The sequence below is a fragment of the Phaseolus vulgaris genome, chromosome 4 (assembly GCF_000499845.2).
Source record: "Phaseolus vulgaris cultivar G19833 chromosome 4, P. vulgaris v2.0, whole genome shotgun sequence".
In the NCBI taxonomy this organism is placed as follows: domain Eukaryota; kingdom Viridiplantae; phylum Streptophyta; class Magnoliopsida; order Fabales; family Fabaceae; genus Phaseolus; species Phaseolus vulgaris.
The window spans coordinates 44,465,910-44,491,062 of NC_023756.2; the positions used below are offsets into that span (position 1 = coordinate 44,465,910).

The 25,153-nt window shown below is 30.8% G+C and overlaps 2 protein-coding genes across 5 annotated transcripts; both read right to left on the reverse strand.

Annotated features, from left to right (window-relative positions):
- Positions 1-2,091: 2,091 nt before the first annotated feature.
- On the reverse strand, positions 2,092-10,960 carry LOC137837875 (probable cyclic nucleotide-gated ion channel 20, chloroplastic). 4 transcript variants are annotated; one of them, XM_068647034.1, is made up of 13 exons: positions 10,756-10,960; positions 7,517-8,019; positions 6,961-7,158; positions 6,735-6,833; positions 6,396-6,533; positions 5,438-5,686; positions 4,572-4,838; positions 3,843-3,988; positions 3,668-3,745; positions 3,452-3,581; positions 2,856-3,105; positions 2,576-2,738; positions 2,092-2,331 (listed from the first exon to the last, which is right to left on the reverse strand). In XM_068647034.1, exons 2-13 carry the CDS (start codon positions 8,006-8,008, stop codon positions 2,211-2,213), a joined length of 2,331 nt encoding a protein of 776 aa, XP_068503135.1. In that variant the 5' UTR covers positions 8,009-8,019; positions 10,756-10,960; the 3' UTR covers positions 2,092-2,210. The 4 variants fall into 4 exon arrangements, with proteins under 4 accessions (XP_068503135.1, XP_068503137.1, XP_068503136.1 ...); XM_068647036.1 differs by having other exon boundaries at positions 6,961-7,144; positions 10,756-10,883; XM_068647035.1 differs by lacking the exon at positions 10,756-10,960 and adding an exon at positions 9,130-9,259.
- Positions 10,961-14,415: 3,455 nt separating this feature from the next.
- Positions 14,416-24,904, reverse strand: LOC137837877 (probable cyclic nucleotide-gated ion channel 20, chloroplastic). The gene is made up of 13 exons (XM_068647038.1): positions 24,573-24,904; positions 23,364-23,923; positions 22,596-22,787; positions 22,390-22,488; positions 20,983-21,120; positions 19,743-19,991; positions 19,144-19,389; positions 17,965-18,110; positions 16,787-16,864; positions 16,034-16,163; positions 15,460-15,706; positions 15,161-15,323; positions 14,416-14,713 (listed from the first exon to the last, which is right to left on the reverse strand). The coding sequence occupies exons 2-13, from the start codon at positions 23,862-23,864 to the stop codon at positions 14,599-14,601; spliced, it is 2,304 nt and encodes a 767-aa protein (XP_068503139.1). The 5' UTR covers positions 23,865-23,923; positions 24,573-24,904; the 3' UTR covers positions 14,416-14,598.
- Positions 24,905-25,153: the final 249 nt, after the last annotated feature.

The following is a 25,153-nucleotide window of genomic DNA, read 5'->3' on the forward strand; positions in this document are numbered from 1 at the left end:
TGATAAAAACATACATTACTCCTTTGTAAAATGCTTATTTATAGTGTTTGGTAGTGAACTATTTGATTCATGGATCGTATTTAGCGCATATTTTCAATCAATCAATGTTAGTTGATTTCTCATAGTTTTGATGGGATGTAGTCTGGATTTGTAGGGAGGTTACCCTGATTTATAGGATGTTTCCTTACTTGTCATTTATGTTTCAATTTGTTCTTTATGTGGTTGATCACTCGATCGATCAGTCAATGATACTAGATAAAATGACTCATTTGACCCGTAATGTGGTTGATCAGTCAATGCTACCGAGTGATGTGACTCATTCAGTCTGTTATGTGATTATTTACCTGATCGATCGATCAATGATACTAAGTGACATGACTCTCATTCAACCCCGATCGATACAATTTATACATTCATATATTCACTAAGTGTATCACTTATATATTTTATAATTTAAATTGATGTAAAGCATTAGATTATGACATTTTAAGTATTTTCAAGAATATTAACTCAAATACTTTGATTAAGAGCTTATTTTTCATATTATCTAATTAAAAAATTATACTTTAATAATGTGCGTGAATTTGTTTTCATATTTTTCACGTACTGTGTCTCCTATATCTTATTGTTATAGGAGCATGATGTATCTTGCTTATTGTACTTATATGATATAAATTGTTGGAAATTTGTTAATAACATATAGTTCTTAACCTACAAGAATACATTGTGATAAAATGAAATAAATTCTTCATTATCTTAACAAAGAGATAAGTAGTGTTTGTACACACAAGTAAGTTTTCGATGCTCAAGTTGGTTACTTAAATTTAATATTACTTTTAGTCTTAATTATAAAAAAATAGAAGACCAATTTCAATTTTTTTTCTATATACTAATTTAATTTTAAACATGATTTTAATATTTTCAAATATAACTCTGGTTAGTTTTAGTCCTTACTGAATTTTTTTATATATTTTTTTTATATAAAAGCTTCCATATAAGACAATTTTTTTTATATTTTAAATCTTTGATAATTTTATGGTTATTCTAATATTTTTTTTCTTTTCTTATCATTGATCATTAATTTTCATTTTTAGAATACAATAAGAATTAACATAAGGGAAATTAATTTTATTTTTATAATTTAATTTATATTTTGAACGATATTGTCTTGTATAAAGATAATGTTTAGGCATTTAATCAATGTGAAGATTAAATTAAGATTTTGGAAATATTTTACGTTAAAAATAATGTGTTAGAACTCAATTTTGATTTAGCTTTTGTTAGAAATTAGTATTTTAAAATTTGGAATGTTATAATATAAGAAAAATGGTAACAATTGATAATTTAAATACAAATTTAAAGTGTTATGTCATAAGGAAAAAATAATTTTAATTGATAATTTACACCAAATGCATATAATTTAATAATTTAGTTTAACAATTATTTATAACTATTAACAAGTTTTTCAACTTTAACTAATTTTCCATCTTGTGGATTAGTTATGTGAAACATTACATACATAATTAGGATAAAACTAGATATTGTGACATTCAAATCTAGTATAGAGATTGAAGAACAAAATTTAATACATATATTTTTTTGAATAATCAAAACCTAGGTGAAGATTAAAAGTCAAAATAAGTCACAAGATTTTGGATTATATTGTCTCAGTTAGACCAGAAAAATCAATTGCAAGAAGAAGCTTCTTTTGCCTCAAAGTTGGACTCTATAACTAGGCCAAGAGGTTTAAGCAAAATTTAATAAATACACACATTTAAATTTATATAAGTATTCGTATTTTTAAAAATAATATGAAATAGTCAATAAAAAACATATTTTCATATAATATCTTCAACTTTCTCTCTCTCACTTTCGTTACCTTCTTCAATGGCATGCTTCAAATGCATCAACCACCACCCATCATTCAGTTTAATCGCATTCTAGGATCACTTAAGAAGTTATTCCCACCATGTTGGAGATCCCACATTGACTAGATATTAGAGTCTTTCATAGCATATAAGTGGGTGCAAACCTTATTTTAAGAACCGGTTTTATGAGATTAAGTTAGGCTTATATAATTTGACAAAAGTCTAACGAAAAAATCTTAACTGAAGAGATAATTTGACTAAAGTTTAACAAAAAAGACAAACAAATTTCTAGAAAATTGCCATGTTGGGTTGGAGGTAACAGTAGGTAGCAAGGTGAATACTCTACAAGTTCATTGATTGATCTAATTGTGAGGTGATAGAATGACTTCTACGTTTCTTCCTGTATCTCCATGCAACCTGAATTCGAATTGCTGCCAAGGATCGCCAGTAAGGTGATTCATACCTGCCATAACAAAACGATCAAATGATCATGACAGAACCATGAATTTGAAGAAAAGAAAGTGGGTTTATTACTAGTGAAATTCTCAAACTTGTGACACATAACTATATATGAAAAACAAAGTAATCACAAAGCATTAAAATTTATTCATAGAAAATCATTTCATTGGTATAATAGGCTTTCATCTCTTCTGTTCTTAGAATTCTTCTTAACATAGACAAGACTAGAAAACCTGGAAATAAATGACCTTAGAGATCCTTGAACACGAAGATTCCGCAAGAATCTCATGAACCGGCTTGTGACTTCTTCAAGATCTTCAGCTCGGATTGAAAATGCCTCCACATTTGTTAGGCACTTCACTGTCCTGTTGCTAAGCCACCTCTGCCCTGGAAGCCTTACTTTTTTACCATCTGCAAGTGAAAAAAAAATGTTGATTACTTGTGCTGTTTCTCGTTTGGTGTTTTTGCTTATTTCCTAGTGAAGTGTGGTTAACAAGCATGTTGCCATTATACCAAGTATAGCTATACCTGTGCTTACAGAAGAAGAATTTTCAAGATACCATGTCAGAAGTTCTTCACCACAAACATCTCCTTCAGACAAGGGAACTCCAACTCCATCTCCTCCAATGCTCTCCAATTTTCCACGCACAATAAAGACCATCTTCTCAACTATACAACCTTGGTTCAAAATTATACTTCCTTTTATGTATGTCTTCTGTCTCAGTCTCTCACAAACGGCATCCAAGACAGGCTCATCCATAAGGGTGAATATTCGAACCTACCAACGTTAAGTAAAAGAGTCAAATATTTCATGTCAAGTTGCATAGTGATGTTAGAGTTGCATAGTGATGCCTAACATGAAAACTTTATATATAAAAAAAAAGTCAAATATTTGTTGGAACTTGATGTATGGTGTTGGTTTGACCATGAAGATCATAAAGCTTTGCCTTCAAAATATTTAAATTTAAGTTCCATCCTTCATTTATAGTTTCTTACTCAGAGAGAAAAGACCTAAGGACTACACAACTTCATCCAATATGTTAACAGCAATCATTCTCATAGCAATCATTATAAATGGTGTTACTATAATAACATCATTATGCCACAAGTATTGTAGTGCATACTTTCTTAACAAATTTGAAGAGATGACGTCTTATGTCTCTCTGAAGATCTTCTGGCAAATTCTCTAGAATTATTTCTTCATTCACCCCTTTTGTTGCAGCCCAATTATACTGTTCAGACCTTCGTATTTTCCTGCATAAGAAATATTAATCTATCACTTATACATTAAGTGTGGTATATCAATATAATTTGTTAAAGAAATTTGAAATATTTGGTACTTTCTTAGATCTTCTGGTAAACGACGATGCCTCATCCATTGCTCAACATCGCGGCCTCTGAGTTGCATTTCTAGCCTTCTGCAAGTGACATGTAAGAAAATATATCAGATGCATTGTAATATAAGAACACTATAAAAAAAATTAAGACTTAGTTGTAGATAAGTTATGTGTGTACCTTCTTCCAAGACCTTGAAGAAAGTTATGTATGTTTCCAATGAGAACTGCAAAAAGCAAGAGTCCCAATCCTATAATGGCCATTGTAAAAAGGACTTCTCCCCAAAACGTGCTTGGGGTTAAACTGCCAGCGAGAGTACTAATTTGCTGCATTAAACATACTGTAGATATTATACTACAATTGGGAAGGCATCAAATCATTCATGTTCTGTCACTGAAGAGCTTAAGTTAGAGTTCGTTTGCTCTGGACTTTATGATATGTTCTAGAGTTCACTGGGTGCCAAATAAGTTAACAAAGAAAAAGGGTTTGCAGATGGTAACATGTGAGAAACTTTTCAATCATGCCATAATGAAAAAAATTATGTTTGGCTGAAACACTTCTTCGGAACAACTTGAATGGCTTGAACACCAATCAAGAGTGAGTGAACACTTCTGCTTAAACACTTCTCAAACACTCAAATCATAAAAGGATAAACATTCAACTTATATTGAAAGACTCATTTGTAACATTGTTTTGCGAGATTTGGTTCCATATAACTTAGTTGTTTTTAACTTAGCATTCTATCTGTGTAGATAATTGTTATATGAAAACTAAAAAGCTTACATCTTCCTAGATATGCTGCATACATGCATTCAGATTTGCACCGAAATCAATATTCATACCTTACATGTACTAAATGTACATAATTACTGCTAAAGGAACAAATAAAGAAAAGAATGAGATGCATACCTGGAACCCCCAGAATAGAGAATAAATATATTTGTTAGGCACACTGATATCCATGGTAAGAGGTACAGTATTGACATAGATCCCATATTGGAAACCACCGGGTGAGGGATTCAAACAAGCAATGGCATCTGTGTTGTTGTTCCATAGAGCTGATGCTTGGTCAAAATACTTGCTTCTGATATAACCTTGTCTTCCACAATCAATGATTGTCATGCATCTATCAATATGAGTCTTTCCACAAGCATCTCGCAAGCATTGATTAACCCTCTATAAGGAAGATGTACAAAAAGAGACAGTAAGATAATAGCAACCTTTGTTTACTGAACCAAATTCCTGATTCCAATTGGACCACATTCTTTAAAGAATCCAAGACTATGGTAGCTGAATTGTACAATCAATATCAATAAATTAATTAGAAGGATTAAATTTATAGCATATACTGATATCATACAGACAAGACAGTAACACTTCATTTTGCCTGTACTATGTGCAATATCACTTGGAAAACAGAGTCATTCATGTGAATCCAGTACTATTTCTTTTGCTTTTTTTACAGTGAGGGTACAAATAATGAAATTCAGCAAGGAAGAAATTCATTCTTGTTTTCCTGCTTTTGAAAAAATGTACCATAAATCTTGTTTGGTGAATTTTGTATTGAGAGCTGAAGGAAACTGTAGCAGTGGTTTGAAGAGTATAGAAGTCAAGGAAACAAGTTAAAATAGAAACTGAATTATGTTTTCATAGCAAACAAATAAAAAAATTGACAACAAAAACAAATTATGTTTCGTTTTAGTTTTAAACAAAGACTTAATCAAACATTCTCTTTCTCATTTAAAAAAAAAGCTTCAAATGTTGTTTTCACTCGCCTGTAGACCAAAGAGATACCAGCAAGAGCCAACAATATGGCTAGCAAGCATGAAAATGAGAAGATTTATGATGAAATTTGCCCAAGCTGACTCAAATATAAATCCTGTTGGAGATTGTCCTATTAGCAGAGGCAGGATCCTGAATAATTTGGGAATATACTGCACAAGGATAGCTGCACGCAGAAGATTCTTTGCATAGTTTGCTCCAGATGCCCCCAAGCGGCTTGGTAGGACAAAAAATATCATTATCTGCACATATTTCATTATGGCAAGGAGTTTGATGAGCATATACTAAATCCCATTGTTGATTCATTTTTTTAACAGAATAAAAACACTTTCTTTCCCCTTTCACCTATTTGTACATAAGCAGATGATCATATCCACCGAAAATATGTTTCTCAGAATGACAAACCAAAAGTGTAATCAGTTTCAAACTTGAGCAATCTTAGAAGGCGTCAATCATAGCTTAAACTTTGATAGCTAATTAGATACCAATTTATATAAATTTTATGAATAATAATAACTACTTTAGATACCAATAATATTTTTAGTTTATAAGATAATATCTAGTTTAGTCAATGACTAATTATTTTTTGTCTCTAAATTTGGTTTTTATTTAATGGTTTTTTTAGTGTATACATAAAAACAGAAGAAAGTTTTAGTTCAATCTAATTTAGAATATCTATTTTGGTTGTATGATCAACATTAACTTTCTGACTTGAAATACTTCCTGTGCATGGAGTGTTATATACAAAGCTGATGATTTCCAAGAAATGGAAAGAAAGTATCAAGTTTTTGCATTCAACTGTAAGGCTGGATCATAATCCACATTAGAAACTTGAAATATATACAAGTGGATACCCTAAAAATATCAAGTCACAATGAGAAAACTTACAGAAAAAAGAAATAGAAAATAAGCCTTCAGTTAATGAAGAAAGGGAGACAGGAAGAAATTTACCTGAGGAAGAGGAAATACAACAAACAGGTCAAAAAGAAAATAACCCTTCAGATAATGAAGTGCAATTTTCTTGGGATGATCAACTAAATCTCCAGCACCAACCACCCTTGACTCTGGAGAAACATAGGCCAGCCTAAACTGCAAAGGGGCAACTTGATAGTTATTAGTATTAAGCTTTAAATTATGAAAAAGCACAAAACTATACTTCAAATCTCAACAACCATATTCAATATTCACGAAAAACTATTTCTGTTTCTTTTATTTTCCTTCCAATTTCCTCAACTATGGACCATGCTTAGCACACTTTTTTATAAAGGAAGTTAGTTATTGAGAAATCACCTGGAGAAGAATGTTCAAGAAATACACAGTATCATTCAATGTTCTAAGAAAAACAAGTATTTTTCTTGTGTCCCAGTCGATAGCTATACATTTGTCATCCTGCATACAATGAATGGGAAAAATGTATAGTAAATTTGCAAAAGAAACAGTAACTTGAAAATGTCAGAACTACTTATCATATAACTTAGACGATTTTTTCAATTAAATAAAATGAAAACAATCACACCTTCTGTACATAGATTAGAAACAAAAATAATGGATCCACGAAAATTGCTCCCATGCAAAAAATGGCCAAAAGCTTGTTCCAATGTTGTACAACTTTTGAGTGAGGATTCATAACTCCAGGAACACATGAAGTGCAGAAAGAGAGAAATTTTCTCCCAAAACCCTTGGCATCCCCATAAAGAGCACTGTGGAAGTGAAACTGTAAGCATGAGTTAAAATAAGCTTCATTGTGTAGCGAAGTATACAAAAGGAAATATAAAAGGCCACAATAAGATCAAGAACTGTGAGAGTAAAGTTTGTCAGTGGCCTTCAGTGAGTGTTGAACAAACAAGGAGACAACTGAAAATTGTCAATCGAAAGTGCATGCACAACTGAAAACTGAAAAGTTCTCTTATTATGCCACAATATATTTAACATGAACTTCAAAATATGGAAGTCCATGATTTCTAAACAAAAGTAGTAGTTTATTACCTGGGAATCAAACACAGTGGAAGATTTTGGATGAACTTCAAAGTATGGAAGTCCATGATTTCTAAACAAAAGTAGTAGTTTATTACCTGGGAATCAAACACAGTGGAAGATTTTGGAAGTCTTTGCATAGAGGCCTTGAAGTAAGTAGGGCAAGTAGTACAACAAGGATCATTACATGTTCCCAGTAGCCTGGACCTCACCAAGTGTTCATTCTTTCTATCATAGTTGTTACTGCAATGATTTTCATCTTTCAGGCTAAGAATACAAATTTTTTCTGTCTTGCTATCCACTACTTTGTTTCCTTTCACAACTTTAGTGTGATGCAAAGGATTTTCAGTTCCATTGGTAGCATATAGTGGCCCACTCATATGCATTAAGGAGGGTTTTCTTACACTAGGAAGTGGACCAGAATGTCCCACAAGACTAGTTTCTCTGTCATATGGCTCCATGGAGACCACAGGAACAGAAATTGAAGCACTTCTTGTCCTTGATACAACCTTCCCAAACCTAAAATGTTCATTCTGTTGTGCATGTGTTTCGGATGGCCTATGCTCCCCATCTTTTTCAAAATTAGCCATGTTTGTTGATTCTGCAAATTTTAATGAAATTAACAAAATAATCATTGCATATGTTTCTGCACCATGTCAATTTTAAAATCAAACACTTCAGTGTAAGTTGAACTTGAAAGGGAGAAGGTAAACCATAAAACAACCAATATTATTAGATAACCAGTGCTGTATGAAAAGTCAAAGATGATACCATATGGAAAGCAAGATCATAATTGTCATGAGGCAGAGTCAATACAATAATAAATTTGTGCCTAAACAATTAAGAAATTGATGGAGTAGCAAGTGTAAGTAAAAAAGTTCTACATTGAATAGAAATATGCAACTTGAGTATCATATACGTGAAAAGAATTAATACACCTAAAAGTTTAAAGTTTTGAGCTGAATATATGATGTCAAATTCACTTATATATAGTTTGCTAGTTTATTAATAAGTTAAAATAGAATAGATTTAAGATTTCAAAGATTCAATGACCAGAACTAATAGTAAAATCATTGAAATGCTTGTACCATGCAACCTCTCTAATTTCTATGAAAACATCTGCAGTCATGTTTAGACAAACTTCTGCATAATGACTTCCAGAAAAGAAAATGAAATGAGTTTCTTCCTAAGTTAAAATAGCTCATGTACAACTCAAAACTAATTTTGTTAAAAAGTATAGAAGAGAACTTCTACAAATCAGTTTATATATAAACTCATTTTTAAATTATGAAGAGATTTATTTCATGTTTTCTTTTTCTTTTTCTCTTCAGAAGTTTTTCCTGAGAAGTTTGTGAATATATGTTCTATATATTCACTGCTCCTTCCATATGCATCTCTGCTTGAATTCGAATTAAGCTGTCACATAGCAACACGATGAGGCACTATATGATGAAAAGGATAAGCACTAACACAGCACTACTCAAAGCCTTTTCAAGCTTGATGGAGTTGGTTACATGCATGAATGAAAAGATGCCATTGTGTTTTGTAAAAAGCCAATACTTTAGGAGTCTTCCTTCAATAATTTTACTTACAATCTTTCATAGTCTATCTATAACTCTAGTTATTGGAATATCCTCCATATATGTGCATGAATAAACAGCAATAACTAAGAAAAACAAGAGAGAAAAGAAACACAGAGAGTAATTAAGACCTGACTGGAGAAAATCACAGTGAAAAGTCCAGCAACTATGCTTTTGTGATTGAAGTTAAAGCATGCATTGTTGTGAGGTTGTTGATTATGGGATAAATGGAGAGGTTTGTTTGTGTAAATATGAACAAAGTGTATGAGAGAGAGAGAGAGAGGTGATGATTTGCAATGCAACAAAGTGATAGTTGTGACTTGAAATGCAAGGACGGAGCAAGAAAACATCTTTGTTGGATGTTACTTTGTTATCCACGAAACTGCAACAAAGCTCGTGAGTTAGATAATAGCTAGCATGTGATAAGTATTGGTTTGGATTTTCATGTTTTTTTAATGCTTATGTATTTTTCTGTCTGTTTTAAACTTGATCCTTCAAATGAATGTTTTTAGATTTGAATATTTTTCTATGTCTGCAAATAGAACAATATTTGCTTTTACTCCTTCAAAATAATGGTTTCTTTTATAAAAACATGTTAGATTTGATCTTTTCTATTTAAAAAAAATTGTCTCTTTTTAATCCTTTTTCTTTTAATACAAATGATTCATTTTTATAAATGAGAGATAAAAAGAAGACATTTTTTATCTGAGAGAATAATTTTTAATTCAATTCTTATACATATTATTATTTTAAAATTGATCCCCATTATTTGTGGATGTATTGATATCTTGAAATTGGTATTAAATTATAGTAAAATGTAAGTTGCTGATAAAAAAAAATAGTAAAATGTAAGCACCAAATTGAAAACTAACTGTGACATATAGAAAAACTAAATATATTTTTACATATTTTTTTACAACTTGAACTATTCAGTGAGTTATACATCTTCTAGTATTAATTATGATGATGAGATATGTATGTGTTATTCTATTTCATCTCCTTTTTAAACATTTAATATATTTTAGGATTTGTTTTCCTAGGTTCAGTATCGGTCAAGCATTGCTTAGAAGTTAAGATCAATGTTAATTCATTCTTAATCTTTTGAGACACAAACAAAATCATGACGGAGATTTGAGTTTTAAAATGGACAATATTTCAAATACAGTGATTGACTTTATCTTAACAAACTTAAATCGAAACAAAATTAATTTTAAAAACTATTAATATACTAATCTTATTTAGTGAAAAATAACAAATAAAAAAGAAAAAGTAATCCAAATAAAAAAATAATATAAAAAAATTATCAATCACAAAATATAGAGGGATCATAAACTAAATAGAACAACTAAAAAAAAAATATTTTCTTTAATTTTAGACTAATATCAAATTTAGTCAATATAACAACTAATATTTTTTATCTTTAAAATTAATTTTTATTTAATAATTTATTTTAATGATAACCCAATATATAATCATGCAATTTATTTGTGGTAAATGCAATCATGCTATTATACAAACAGATTAAAGGCATCTTAGGCTGGATCAGTGAAACATGATGATGAACATCCAATTAGCATATAATCTAAAATACTCACATGATTTAAATAACACCAAATTGAAAAATAATGACAAAACAAAACACAACCACCAAGACAAAGATTCAGAGATCCAACATTCTACAAACACAAATATAAGAAAGAAAAAGATGGGAAAGAGAAGATAAAAGGAATGTTGAAATGAAATATTCATATTGTTACCTTCACAAAGGCCTAAGATAAGAGAGTGTTCTTCCTCCACTTTTTTCTTTTCACTTCCAAAACTTCAAATCTGTGTTCAAATATCATAGAAAAACAAAAGGGGTGTGAAAACTTCACAACAGTTGCATATTCTTTCTGTGTCCACAGAAAAACAAAGGAAAAACAAAAAAAAAGTAGGATGAAGAAAAAAAGGTTTATCAACAGTAATTGCTTTGTGTGTAGGGAATGTAATAAGAAAATTTGGAAAAAAAGGGAGAAGCTAATTAAATGTTAAGTAAAAATCAAAGCTAATTAAATGTTAAGTAAAAATCAAAGCTAATTAAATATACTACTTTTTAATTACTCTGACTTTGGATAAAATCTTATCATTTTACTCATTAGTGTACGTGTAAGCTTTTGGTACATGAAATAAGAAGTTAATTAATATTTTAGATTTAAGGGATGATTAAAAATGCTGAATTTAATAAAAATATTATTATCTTTGCTCTAAAATTATTGTAATTTTAATTAGTATTTTTTTTTAAAATTACAAAATCAGCTAATGTTCTCGATTTTTAATGATTTTTTTATTCTCAATATTTTTCAAATTAATCATTTTATCTGTTTCAATAAAAATAATGTACTTACTAAGAGACTTAAGTGATTTTGATATAATTGTTTTAAAAAGCGATATATTTATTACTATTATTATTAATTTGTGTGAAAAATTTAAACTACAATAGGAAATTATGTGTAATTTCTTAATATTGTTATTGTTTTAATTGATTATTCATTTACTTCTAATATACTATTGATGCATGAAGTTTTAAGGTATACCCAAGAAAATACTTAATACATCTCATAAAAACATAATTTTTAAAAGAAGTGTCAGTTTAGTTTTTAATACAAATGCAATATTAATTTATTAATTTATATGCTTAATGAATAACACCACACATAAAAAAAGTTAAAAGGTTTTCTTGTTGAGTATGTTTAGACAAACTGTTCCCAAAAGATTTTAACGATATAAAAAATAATATTTTTTTGATAAATTAAAATTAACTTATGAAAAAATTTAAAAATTCATACGAAAGGAAAATAAAAAATAAAATAAGTTTTTACATGATGATGTATTTATAATAATCCGTAGATTTTTTTTTTTTAAAGTATACTTTCATTAAAAGTTAACATAACTATTGACAATTTTAAACTATCAAGAAACATAAACAAGTTTTCTTTTTCAAATGTGGAAAGTAATTGATATATATAATAAAAAGGATTAAATTGACGCGTTTTTTTTAAAAATTTAAAGGATTATTTTTAAAAATAAATAATCACTAAATAAATAAGGTAAATTATTAAGAGCAGAAACTATTGAAAAGAAACATTTGATGTATCTTCATATTTTAAGAAAAAATAGATTAATGATGATGGTTAGATGAAAAAGATTAGTAGTAGTTACTTTAATATTTGAATAAATTTGGTTATTTTTTATTTTTAAAATTTAATTAAAAATAAATAAAAATATTAAATACATGTCTTCTCTATATATTATTATTATATTTTTTAAATTTAAAATATAATTAAAGATAAAATAAAAATATAAAATTCGTACACCAAACTGAAAATCTTTATTATAGATAACAAAATATAAAAAATAATAATGGAACGTTTCACTAATATTGATAAAGGTAACTTTAGGAAAAAAAGACATAATTTGTGACAAAATTAATATTGCTAACTAAAATAATTATTTTCTTTAATTTTGGAGAATAAGTTAATTGATTCTTATAAACAGAACGAGACAAATTAAATTATTATATTTGAGGCGAATATTCTGCAACATTTGTTAACACAATATTTATAGTTGATTAGAATTATTAAAAATTACATAATTTGAGAAATGTTTATTAAATAAGACACGAAACCTAGAAAATTTTGTGATATGTCCCCAAAAATTAGAATAATAATTATTATGTGGGAAAACATTTTTGTAACTGTTTTTATTCAATGACAAGTGTTCCATATTTTGTATTCTTAATAGACAAAAAGTTCATTTGTTTTTCTATATACCAAAGTGTGTTATTCAGTGCATCTTGTTTTTATTTTAATAAACTTACACTATACATTGTTATGAAACCTAATCATTTTTTCAGGAAACCATCATTAAATAGAAAAAAAAGAAGAAAACTAGACAAAAATATATATAGAGTTTATACCTATTATAAAAAAAAGTTTAAGTAAAAATTAGAAACAAACTAAAATACCAAACAAACTCAAGCTAATTAAGCAAATCTATAAGGTCAAACTTATGAGCATAGTGATTAGGTAAAGTCACTCTCTAGCCATGAGTGATAATATCCAAATTGTTGAGCTTGTTCAATAGCAATTATAGATCACATGCATAAAGCAAAAATAGACTATTGAACACTGAGGACGGATTTTGATGGTTTTGTAGCTGCAGTTTGCAGTGCTTATAGCATTCTAATACGAGCACGGTGCTAGTTGGAATAGGATGTCTAGCTTATGCAGCAAACATTATCTATCTATTACTTCTGGGGTGTTTGTTCATCTCTTTATTCTTGGAGATTCTTAATGTGGTTTGATTTATGTAAAAGGGTTGGGATACCCCTTTTGTATCCCTTTTAATTTAATTTCATTCTTTGTTGATAAAAAAATAAAATAAAAAAGAACACTGAAAAAAGAAGAAAATCCACCAACAAACTCTCTCACACTGTCTCTAAAATTCTCAACACTGGCAACAAGACCTATAAAATCCTTAACACCATTTATATTGACTTTAATCCAACCAACTCTAGAAAAGCTCTAAAGAACTCGGATAGATTGAAAAATTTTCGTTGGTCTGGAGAATATCAGAATAAAAAATCAAATATATCATTATTCTTGAATTTTTAGTGGAGTTTATAGAAAAAGTTCTTCATTATCACAATAACCATATGAATACTAATCAAATCCACCGTTAATATTGCAATTATTGTTTCCTTTTGACTCATTGACTATAACACTCACTTGAGTGACTTGTTTGGCTACATGGATAACTTATCAGAATTGACTCAACTTATTTATGTACTTCTTTTTTAATTCTTTTTTCAAATTACTTAGTTACGACTAATCAATAATGTCAAAAGAAATTATTAAATAAAAAAATGTTGGTAGGATGACCATAAGAGAAAATGATGTAAATTGAATTACACCACGTGTTTCTAAACTAAAAAATAAGCACATTCTTCTTGGGAGCTCATAATAAATACCTTATCCACACTCATAATATCTGAAATGTTTATTAATTATTTTTTATAAAAAATAAAAATATAATATTATAAAAAAAATGAATGTCAATATAATTACATAAATTTGAAGATAAAATATTAAATAAACTAAGAACATCTTAATAATTTAAAATAAAAATAACTATGAACAAATATAACAAATATGTATAAACTCATCTCTTTAACTAATATAAAAAATTGAATATTACTTATTTCCTTACCATATTTCAATATTCTCCAAATTCGAAAAATACTAGCAGCATAGAAGAGTTTTTTTTGTGGGTTCATATCACATATTTTGAAATGAGTAGAACATGTACATGGAAGAGTGAACTTGGGGGTACTAGTAGTGATTTCGTAAAGTAAATATTGTTCAAACAGTAGTTTGATCTTGGCCTTAATCTTCTCTTAATATTGGAATGTGAACTTTTTTTTCTTAAGATAAAGTAAATATTGTCCAAATTATATAAAACAGCACTAATCCTGCAATAGCATTTATTAAAGAATAGCTAATATATACACTGATGAACAGAACCTATATCACAAAGTGTGGCTAATGAGTACAGTCTAGACATCAAAATGTTTGATCTGATTGAGAGGTGGAAGCACGACTTAGACGCTTCTTTCTGTATCTCCATGCAACCTGAATACGGTTTGCTGCAAGGGATCTCCAATAAGGTGATACATACCTAACATGATACAATTTTCAAATCATTTTGTTAGAGCCCTTGTTTTGAAAACAAATGAGGCATAAAAAGCATACTAGTTGCATGCATATTAAGATCATCCAAGGAAAAAAAGGATGGATTTGAAGAATGTTGGACACATGTCAAACTAGGATAGATTATAAATGACTTTAATACTATATTAAGAAGTGAACTTTAAACTTTACTCAACCTTATAAAATCGACTTGTAAGGTGAGGTTTACTTCCACTTGTATACTATGAAATGTCATTATCACTAGTCGATGTGAGATATACAACTATATTGTGTCCATAAAAGTAAAACCTAATGGAAGAATGCTCTTCATGAAATGATACCGTTGAATGAGGTTCATTTTTGTAGGTGAAAAAGTTCAAGATTAAGTTGAAAGATAAACCAAAATACAACAAGGAAATGGAGTGAAATGAAATACCTTAGAGCTCCTAGAACATGAGGATTCCGCAAGAATCTTGTGAAAAGAATTGTGAGTTCCTCAAGGTCTGCAGCACGAAGTGAAAATGCCTCCACATTTGTTAAGCATCTTACAGTCCTATTGCTCAGCAACCTCTGCCCTTGAACCCTTACTTTTTTTCCATCTGCAAAAGTCAAGAAACACATTGGTTAAACATGTTTCTCATTTTGTAGTGAGGCTGAGTTGTTGAAAAATTGCAACTTCTGCTGCCTCTACTTCAACATGCATGATATCATTGTACCAAGTATGTATGGCTATACCTGTTGTTACAGAAGAATGCTCAAGATACCATGTCAGAAGTTCTTCACCACAAGCATCCCCTTCACTTAAGGGAACAATAGTTCCATCATCTCCAAAGCTCTCCAATTTCCCCCGAACAACAAAGACCATTTTCTCTACAAGACAACCCTGACTCAAAACTTTACTTCCTTTGATGTATGTCTTTTGTTTTAGTCTCTCACAAATTGCATCTAAGATAGTCTCATCCATGAGGGCAAAGATGCGAACCTGTAGTGTTTCAGATTCTCAGAAAATTATCATAACAGAACTTACAGGTTTGTTGAATGCCTTGGCTTTTGATGAGTCACAGTTTTGGTTTCATGATGAATAAGAACAAAGCTTTTTCAAAATGGTTTAAGTTTTTCATATTCAACTTGTAGTTAAATGTAGTTGGTTACAATAGACAGACACCTAAAAAACCAATTTTGAAAGAAACACCATGAGTGGAGGTTTCGAAGTTCACCCAACATCTGAAGACTAAATTCAACATAAAAATTAATCATTTTTTTCTTAATTATTACTGGTCATTTAAGCAACAAATTTTCTGGGGCATACTTTCTTAACAAAGTCGAAGAGATGACGTCTTATGTCTGTCTGGAGATCTTCTGGCAAATTCTCCAAAAGCATCTCTTCATTTACTCCCCTTGTTGCTGCCCAATTATACCGTTCAGCCTCTCTTACTTTCCTGTATGGAAGATAAAGTATGTATCAATCGTTCATTGTTTGTGATCCATAACATGTCATAAAACTGAAAAACAAGTAGACATTATGCTCATTTCTACTCACATACTTTATTATATAGCTCCAAATATACTTAAATTGTTGATATATCTATGATTATTAGGGCTAGGAACTTAATGTTGTGTTTCATGTGCAATTCTAAAAGCCAAAAGTCCCACATTGCCTAGTCTCATCTTATTTTAAAGTGACTAGCAGTAGGTGTGGGTGCAAGAGCTTGAGGCATGAAATCTGCTGCTCATATCCCACCATCCTTGCAAGTTTAATGGGCTTTCAAGTCGTTTTTTACCACAAGCTTTATTGAACTCCCACAGCTCTTATTGAGTAATTAAAAGTAGAAAGGTTTTATCAGAAAACCAGTTTTTAACACAATCCACAAGGAAATGGATTGTGCGACAGGTTGTCACTAGAATGTTTTTCACAGATGTTAAGTTGCAAGAGTAAGGATGAAAAGGAGTTGCAGGGAGAGGTGGAGAGTAAAGAAGCAATGAATTGAATCAACCAATAGACAGATAACCTTTTGAAAATGTGGGCGTTTTGACTTGTGAAAAGAATAAGAACATTTCATACCTTCTTAGAACTTCTGGCAAGCGACGGTGGCTCATCCATTGTTCAACATCACGGCCTCTAAGTTGCATTTCTAGCCTCCTGTAATCATGATGGAAGAAAATATATCAAGCACATTATGATCCTTAAAGAAATTAAGGATAATGTTGTGATACTGGGTCACACATGTACTGTATATAGTTATATATTAGAGTACAAAGGGAATTAGTAAATACAATCAAATCCCAAATTAATGATTATCATACAAATAATAATGTGTTTATTCTATTCTAACCATGGGTAACATGTCTTATTTACACCGACTCTGTTCTCTCAAGATGGAACATATATGTTGAATGTGATAATCTTGCTACAGATATATTCAACCCGAGAATAAAAGAGACTTAATGAACACATGCCAGCTTATCAATGGAGTAAACAAGTCATTATGATTTTTCTGGAAAGAAATTCTCTTTTAACAGACTAACAATCGATCTCCATTGGGTCCTTTTATGGAAGACCTTGTTTGATGAAATATGGTGTGCAGCTAGGTTGTCATAGATAAGCTTTGTGTGAGTATTGCATTATTAGAAGAGCTCTTATTCGACTCCTAGGGTAGTTAGTTGTTAGCAAGTAGTAAAGTCAGTTACACAACTCACTATAAGGATGATGATGGTCAAAGCGTACTAGTCTCTTCAGAGATGTCAATGAGAGAATTATGTTGAGTGATAAACAACACACAGGAATGTAATTAGGCTATCTCAATTCCCAAGAAATATTAGATGCCAACTTCACCATCTCTATGATGACAATGTTGTTAGCATAGACTACAAGACAAATGTAATGGCCTGCAGGAGAATGGATGAAGATATCCAAAGGGACTTGTTGGAAATCTCACATTGACTAGAGATAAGTATATGTCCTTATCTTTAAGGTTAGGTTAAGTACACTTTATAAAATCGGCTTGTAGTGGATGCAAACTTAACCTTACAAGCCGATTTTATAAAGTGTACTTAACTAGAGATAAGGTTAGGTTAAGTACACGTTATTCAGCTTACTTTAAAGAAACAAATAATTTTTTGTTCTAGTTTTAGAGAAAGCTCTTGAAGGGCAAAATTATTATAATCCATTTCAAAACATGCATTAAGAGAAACATTGTCATCAACATGGGGCATGGCAAAAATAATAGCAAAATTTTTTACCTGCGTCCAAGAGCCTGAAGAAAGTTTTGTATGTTTCCAATGAGAAGCGCAAAAAGTAAGAGTCCCAAACCTATGATGGCCATAGTAAAAAGGACTTCCCACTCAAAATAGCTTGGGGTTTGATTACCAGCCAGAGTACTGATTTGCTGTAACAAACATGACAAAGGTATAACTGTTGAGGAATATCATATTAAAAACCACTATATACAAGACTTTGTGCTTCTTAGATCTCGACAGACATAGATCAATTGATCTTACACAGATAATCTTAGAGGAATTAATCCTGACACACACACATACATTGATTTTAAACACAAATAGTGATGGAGGACCATCCTTGCTAAACACATCTTTTCTCTCAACTAAGAGCATCAGATCAACTTGAAGATTACAGTAGAAATATCTGCCTTAGTTTTGTATAAATTTTGTAAATAATAGAATAGTATTTTTGGACCTTGTATTCCAGGCCAAACTAGTGTAGGATTTTGGGCCTTGAAAGACCAAGAAGAAGGCAACCACATGGCACCACTTCAAGGCTTCCAAGATGGTGCCATGTGTCTCTCATCCAAAGTGACTATTCATGCTTCTCCACTTCCTTAGGCACCACATACCAATGCCTCTTCAACCTCCTAGTGCCACTTGTCTTTCCTTAGTCTATAAATGAGAAGCTTCTCTCTTGTAAATTCTAGACTTGATTAATATATGAAATAGTGTTTATGAAATGCTCAGCACACTTCTCCAAGTCTCTCTTCCATGATGCTCGTTTGCATTTTAGAAACTCAAGTAAGTTGGTCTAACATCTTCCTTGGCCTTTGCACCTTGTAAACTCATGCCCAAACCCATAAACCTCCATAGCCATTCAGTGCTTCCTCCACAAATCTACAAGTATTCTGCTGCCTTCCATCAATTCCATCCAACACTCAAGAAGGATTGCATCAAATAGTATCTTCATAGAAAGACACTCATTGGCATATATCATGTGAGAGTGTTAGAGATTAGAGGAAATAATCTTAACCATCCATGTAAGATTGAATACTCCATACTAGTTCATATCAAGTTCTCACTTATATGTGCCCCCTATATATATGCATGTATTTTATTAAATTTATTTGGATTTTCACAGATGTAAACCATTATTACGAAACTGAAAAAAATAAAAGAGAAGAATGAAATACACACCTGGAAGCCCCAAAAAAGTGCGTATACATATTTTTTTACCACCCTAGTTTCTATAGTAAGTGGTACAGCATTTACATAGACTCCATATTGAAAAACCCCAGAAGTGGAATTCAAACAAGCAGTGGCATTCACATTTTGGCTCCATGTAACTGACTTATGCCCAGAATCACGGCCACAATCAATAAATGTTGAGCATCCACCCATTTTAGAATCATGGCAGGCATTTCGCAAGCATTGATTAACCCTCTGGAAGAAGGAAGATGAAGATAAAAGAGAAGGTTATAATTGAATATCACCCATCATTTACAGAATCAAATTCCTGATTCTAAACAGGTCATCTAGCATGCAGGGAAACATAACAATTCTCATAGTTGAATGCCATTATCAACATTACAAAAGTTTAGAAGGATTAAATTTCTGAGAACATACTACTTTCATACTTTATTTTGCTTATATTTTGTGTAACATACTATCATATTCTATACAACCTATTCTCCTTTTCCACGCAACATGAAATCAAAGCAAATTATGAAATTTAGATAGGAAGAAGAAATTTTGTACTTTCTGAAAATGAAACTTCAAATAACATTTTTACTCACCTGTAGACCAAAGAGGTACCAGAAAGAACCAACAACATGGCCAGATAGCATAAAAATGAGAAGATTTATGATGAAATTTGCCCAGGCTGACTCAAAAATGAATCCTGTTGGAGACTGGCCAATTAGCAGAGGCAGAAACCTGAATAATCTAGGAAAATACTGCACAAGGATTGCTGCACGCAGAAGATTTTTAGCATAATTTGCTCCAGATGATCCCAGGTATTTTGGTAGGACAGATAATATCATTATCTGCAAATATTTCACTACATGTCATAACAAAGAATTTAAAAAGTACACAATAAACCATTTATCTTTTTCACAGATTGAAACCCTTTCCTTCCACTACTGCCTGCTTGATGTCAAGGACATGTTTATGTCCGTTCTCCACACTATTTATTCAACAGAACACAACAAATTGTTCAACCATTGAGGTTCATTAGAATTAGAACAAGACGACATAGAACAATAAGCAGTTTATAAAGATAAAGACAACATGACAACAACAAAATTTCAGAGCACTTAAAACATTGTTCTGCTATAAAAATCATTTCTAGCCTACAACTAATTATAAAAGTTAGATCTTCAATGCTCTCGTTTTCTTAATTAATTTCAATTTCAACACAAAATAAGTGGGCCTTTGGAATATACATGTTTCAAGGTAATTGGATATTAGCGAGTTATCATACCCTTTATAACTAAAACTAATTGTAAAAGATAGATCCACAATGCTCTCATGCTCTTAATTACCTGACAACAGTAATTAATAACAAAAGATTCAATCATAGAAAACTTGATAGCTAGTTTCAAGCACTCCTTATTTAATTTGAATAATAAAAAATCACAACTAAATCACTGATGTTTTGAAAGAACCAAGAAAAAACTCAACTTCATATAAAATCCCAATCCCAGTTATTGTGTTTTTTTTTTTGGGTGGGTGGATTTGAATATATATATATATATGAAACCCAAACTAATAATCTCAGTGAATGGCAACATCAAAGAACTTCATGTTTTCTAATAAATCAAAAGATACAGAACCACTGAAATGAAGAGAAATATCAACAAGCATTCATAATCAATTGTATGGATGGTACATCTCATAATTCACACAGTAAACTTTTCGCTTTGTGGCATATAACACTAATACCCAAAACACTAAGTTACAATGAGCAAACTCAGCCAAAGAAACAATATAAAAAAGGTTACCACAAATCAAAAAGGGAGAAGGTAAGAAGTTTACCTGAGGAAGAGGAAATACAACAAATAGGTCGATAAAAAGATAACTCTTCAGATAATTAAGAGCAATTTTCTTGGGATGGTCAATTAAATCTCCAGCACCTACTACCATTGACTCACGAGAAACATAAGCCAGCCTAAACTGTAAAGAAGCAAACAAAACTATGAAACTCTAAAGTCATATTTAAGATTCAGGATACATGCGTTTTTCTTTTCATTTTGACCTGAACTAATAATATAAAAGGTAACACATACACAAGTTGCAGCAATATATTATCAATAAGGTCAAGGTCCAGCATTCTATATCATCCTAGTCAATTTATCGTTCCATTTTTTTCTTCCAGTTTGACACCATATTGCCAAGTGCCAACAAAGTAATAAATATAAACAAAAAAAGAACTTTTAGGTTTGTATCTAAGAGGAAAAACTGATACTATGAAAGATTTTCTGCAACAAATGTGGCAATAGAGTGAATGGGTGAAATTTTGATCGGGAAATATTGAAGATTAATGCCAAATACACTGAGGTAAATCCGGAATTGCAGCAACCATGAATAATTAGTACAATTACGATAAATATCTTTGGTACTTGATCCTCCACCACATGAGAGAAAGTACGTGGCCTCCATTTTCTGAATGTTCATAAGATGGAATTCTACTTTAATTTTTTCTGGTTAAATATGACTGTGCTCGTAGGTGTTCATTTTAACCTGGAAGGTTAAGAAATTTAGAGGAAGTATCATCAACAATCTCATGCAATGCTTAGCAGTTACTTCAAGAAGATCTGCATTACTTTATGACACTGAATGCCACGCAGAGATATGTTTAAGAAGCTTTTTATTAATACTTTAAGCTGGAGCTGCACACAGCAATCTTTATCTGTGTTTCCTTGTGATGTTTACTAAATATACTCTATTTCCACCAGATACATGTTCTTGCACTCTCTATCTATTAAATTTGTCTGCTTACCTTTATCCAAAAGCAAAAAGAGAGTACATACTAAAACATGAAACACTCAGTAATCAGTACTGTATCTTTAAGTTGAAAGTGATCTATACCAAAACAAAAGACAATTTATATCATCCTGCTTCTTTATTTACAAAGATTTGAAGTTTAGCAGGAGATGTTTGGCACATGATTGAGCTCCAATGATCTTATTATTCCTCTAGCGAATATTTATGTATGATGCAAAGAAACAAAGAACCTAAACCCTGTTATTCTGTAGTTAGAAAATTCTTTCGCACATTTATCAGTATATTTACCTTCTCAAAAATAGAAAAAATGAATAATAAACACTTGTTCACAAGGAAGGATCTCAATCATATAATTCAAGCTAACAAATTGGCATCATTACCATAATTAAACATAACGGAATGGGGGACATTCTAAAAAAGTAGTTACTGAGAAATTACCTGGAGAAGAATGTTACAGAAATATATGAAATCATTAATGCTTCTAAAAAAAACAAGTGTAGTTGTCATCGTCCAATCGATAGCAATACATTTATCATCCTGCACATAGTAAGTGGAAAAATATAAAATTGCAAAAATAGTTGCAGGGAAAGACAAGTATCTACACCTATGAAGATTTAATTAAATAAAAGGAAAAAAATCCATACCTTCTTCACATAGATTAAGAAGAAAAATAATGGATCAACAAAAATTGCCACCAAGCAAAAAATGGCCAAAATCTTGTTCCATCGCTGTACATCTTTTGCATGAGGATTCATAACTCCAGGAACATATGCATAGCAGAAGGAAAAAAATTTTCTTCCAAAACCCTTAGCATCCCCGTAAAAGTTATGCTGGAACTGCAAACATTCAAAACACAAATGAAAGTGAGTTTGGTTGTGAGAGTGACAGCAGACAAGTGTCTATATAAACAAATGAATATCAGGTATAAGGATACAGAAAAGTCTGTTATAGTAGCCTTCAGAATGTAAGTGTTGCATAAGTAATGAAGTATTGTTTGTTGACAATACTTCTATTGCCCCAAAAATGGACAATGATATCCACAAAAAGAACAATATAAATAGTTCATCTGGAATAATTTTTTTTTTTTTAATTTTAAGAGCAAAATCATAAGCATTTAATCTTACTAAGTGATAACAATAGGACATAAAGTGAAGCTGTGCAGAGTATGACAAATGCTACTTAAGAAGCACAAAGTTACAGCATAACTCAATGAAATGCTTATAATTAGGTTGATAAAATCATCTATCGTGAACACCTGAATTTGGTCAGAAAAAAGATGAATATGCAGTACAAAATCACATTTGTGTAATAAATGGCTATTCAGCATATAGTGAAAGTCAACTTCAAACATAGAAGACAATGTTTTCTTAAATTCAAGCAGAAATACAAATCTATTTTAGGAAGAAAAGTACCTTGGGATCAAATATAGCTGAAGTTTTTCGAGTTCTTGGCTGAGCAGCCTTGAAATAAGTGGGGCAAGTGGTACAATAAGGATCATTACACATTCCCAGCTGCCCAGACCTCATTAAGTGTTCATTCTTTCTATCATAGTCATTATCCCAACGATTTTCATTTGCGCCATTGAAAGAAGAAAACTTTTCTGTCTTACTCTCCACTACTCTGTTTCCTATCGCAGCACTATTCTGACCTGAAAGATTTGAAGTTCCATGAGTAGCATACAATGGACCACTCATGTGCACAAAGGGGGTTTTGCTCACACTACGAAGGGGACCAGTATGTCCCACAAGACTAGTTTCTTTCTCATATGATTCCAAGGAAGCCATAGGAATCGACATTGAAGCACTTCGTGTTCTAGATACTAGCCTCCGGAAATTAGAATCCACGACATCATCAGATAGTTGAGCACGTGTTTCAGACAGCATAGGAACCTCATCTTTTTCAAAATCAGCCATGTTTCCCTGGTGATTCTCTTTTTTTATATTGAACTAACAAAACATCAATATATACATTTCTGCACCACATCAACAAGTTTAAAGCAAAACAATCCAATTTAGCACAAAACTTGGAAGGGGAAAGCATAAATTAATATAAAAATAGAAAATAACAGACCAAAGACTATATTTGTTCCTAAATAACAAAACTTAAGCAAAATCACAAGGAAGATCCTTGTTCTTATGAGGTTAAGTGTCAATTATAAAATGATATATTTGTCTATACATTTGAAATTTTCTGATTACACAAAAACTAACAACTAATAATTGCAACTTATATCAACAGAAAAGTGACAAATCCCTTATCTTAAAGTAACCCATTACTAAATTGACCTAAACCGACCTAACCTGACAATACAATCATTGAAATTCATGTACCATCCTAGTTTTAAGAGAAAATTTAACAGTTTACAAACACATTTATACCTTTTCGGCAATGTTCCTACCTATACACGCAGCAGTGCGTGTGTTTAAACTCGAAATTTAACACATATACACCAACTTATAAACAATATGAAGCACCATAACCTATTGTGATAAATTGCAACTGGGGTCAGGAATCAGTTGAAGAATTCAGTATAATGTAATAATAACTAGTAAGCCCTTGTTACAGAAAATGCCAAGAACTAGGAACAGTAACGAAAAAGAGAAGCAAGAGAGAAAACAAACTCAGAAAGAGCAAGAGCTGGTTCAAGAGGAATTGAATTCCCAGTGAAAACCCCACAAAGAATTCATGTTGAAGAATGCAATTTTGGGAGCTTGGTGATCATGGTGAAAGGCAAAAAAAGCAGTTTCTGACAGAGAGTTGAGTTCAGAAGATAAGGAGAAGAAAGTGTGAAACTGAACACTTAAATACCAACAACCATGAGAAAGAGAGAGTTGTGAAGAAGAAGACTTTGTGTTTGACAAAGTCAATTGTGAGATAATCGAATTTCTTCGGTGTCTGTTTTATGTTTTACTCTCAACAGATCAACACATTCCAAACTTCTCTCTCCATAAATAACAGAGTTTCATTACATAAGGAAGATAAACAATTAGTAAAAATCTTAATTTAATAATTTTATCTTTTAATAAATAAAAAATAATTTATTTATTTATTTATTTCAAAATAAATGGTTGAATATTTTTTAAAATTTATTTAAAAAATTATATATATGTATATATTCAATTATATTATTTTTCTTTTTTTAATTAAATATTTATTAAAATTATAAAACTATATATATTTGAATACAATAAAAATGTAAATA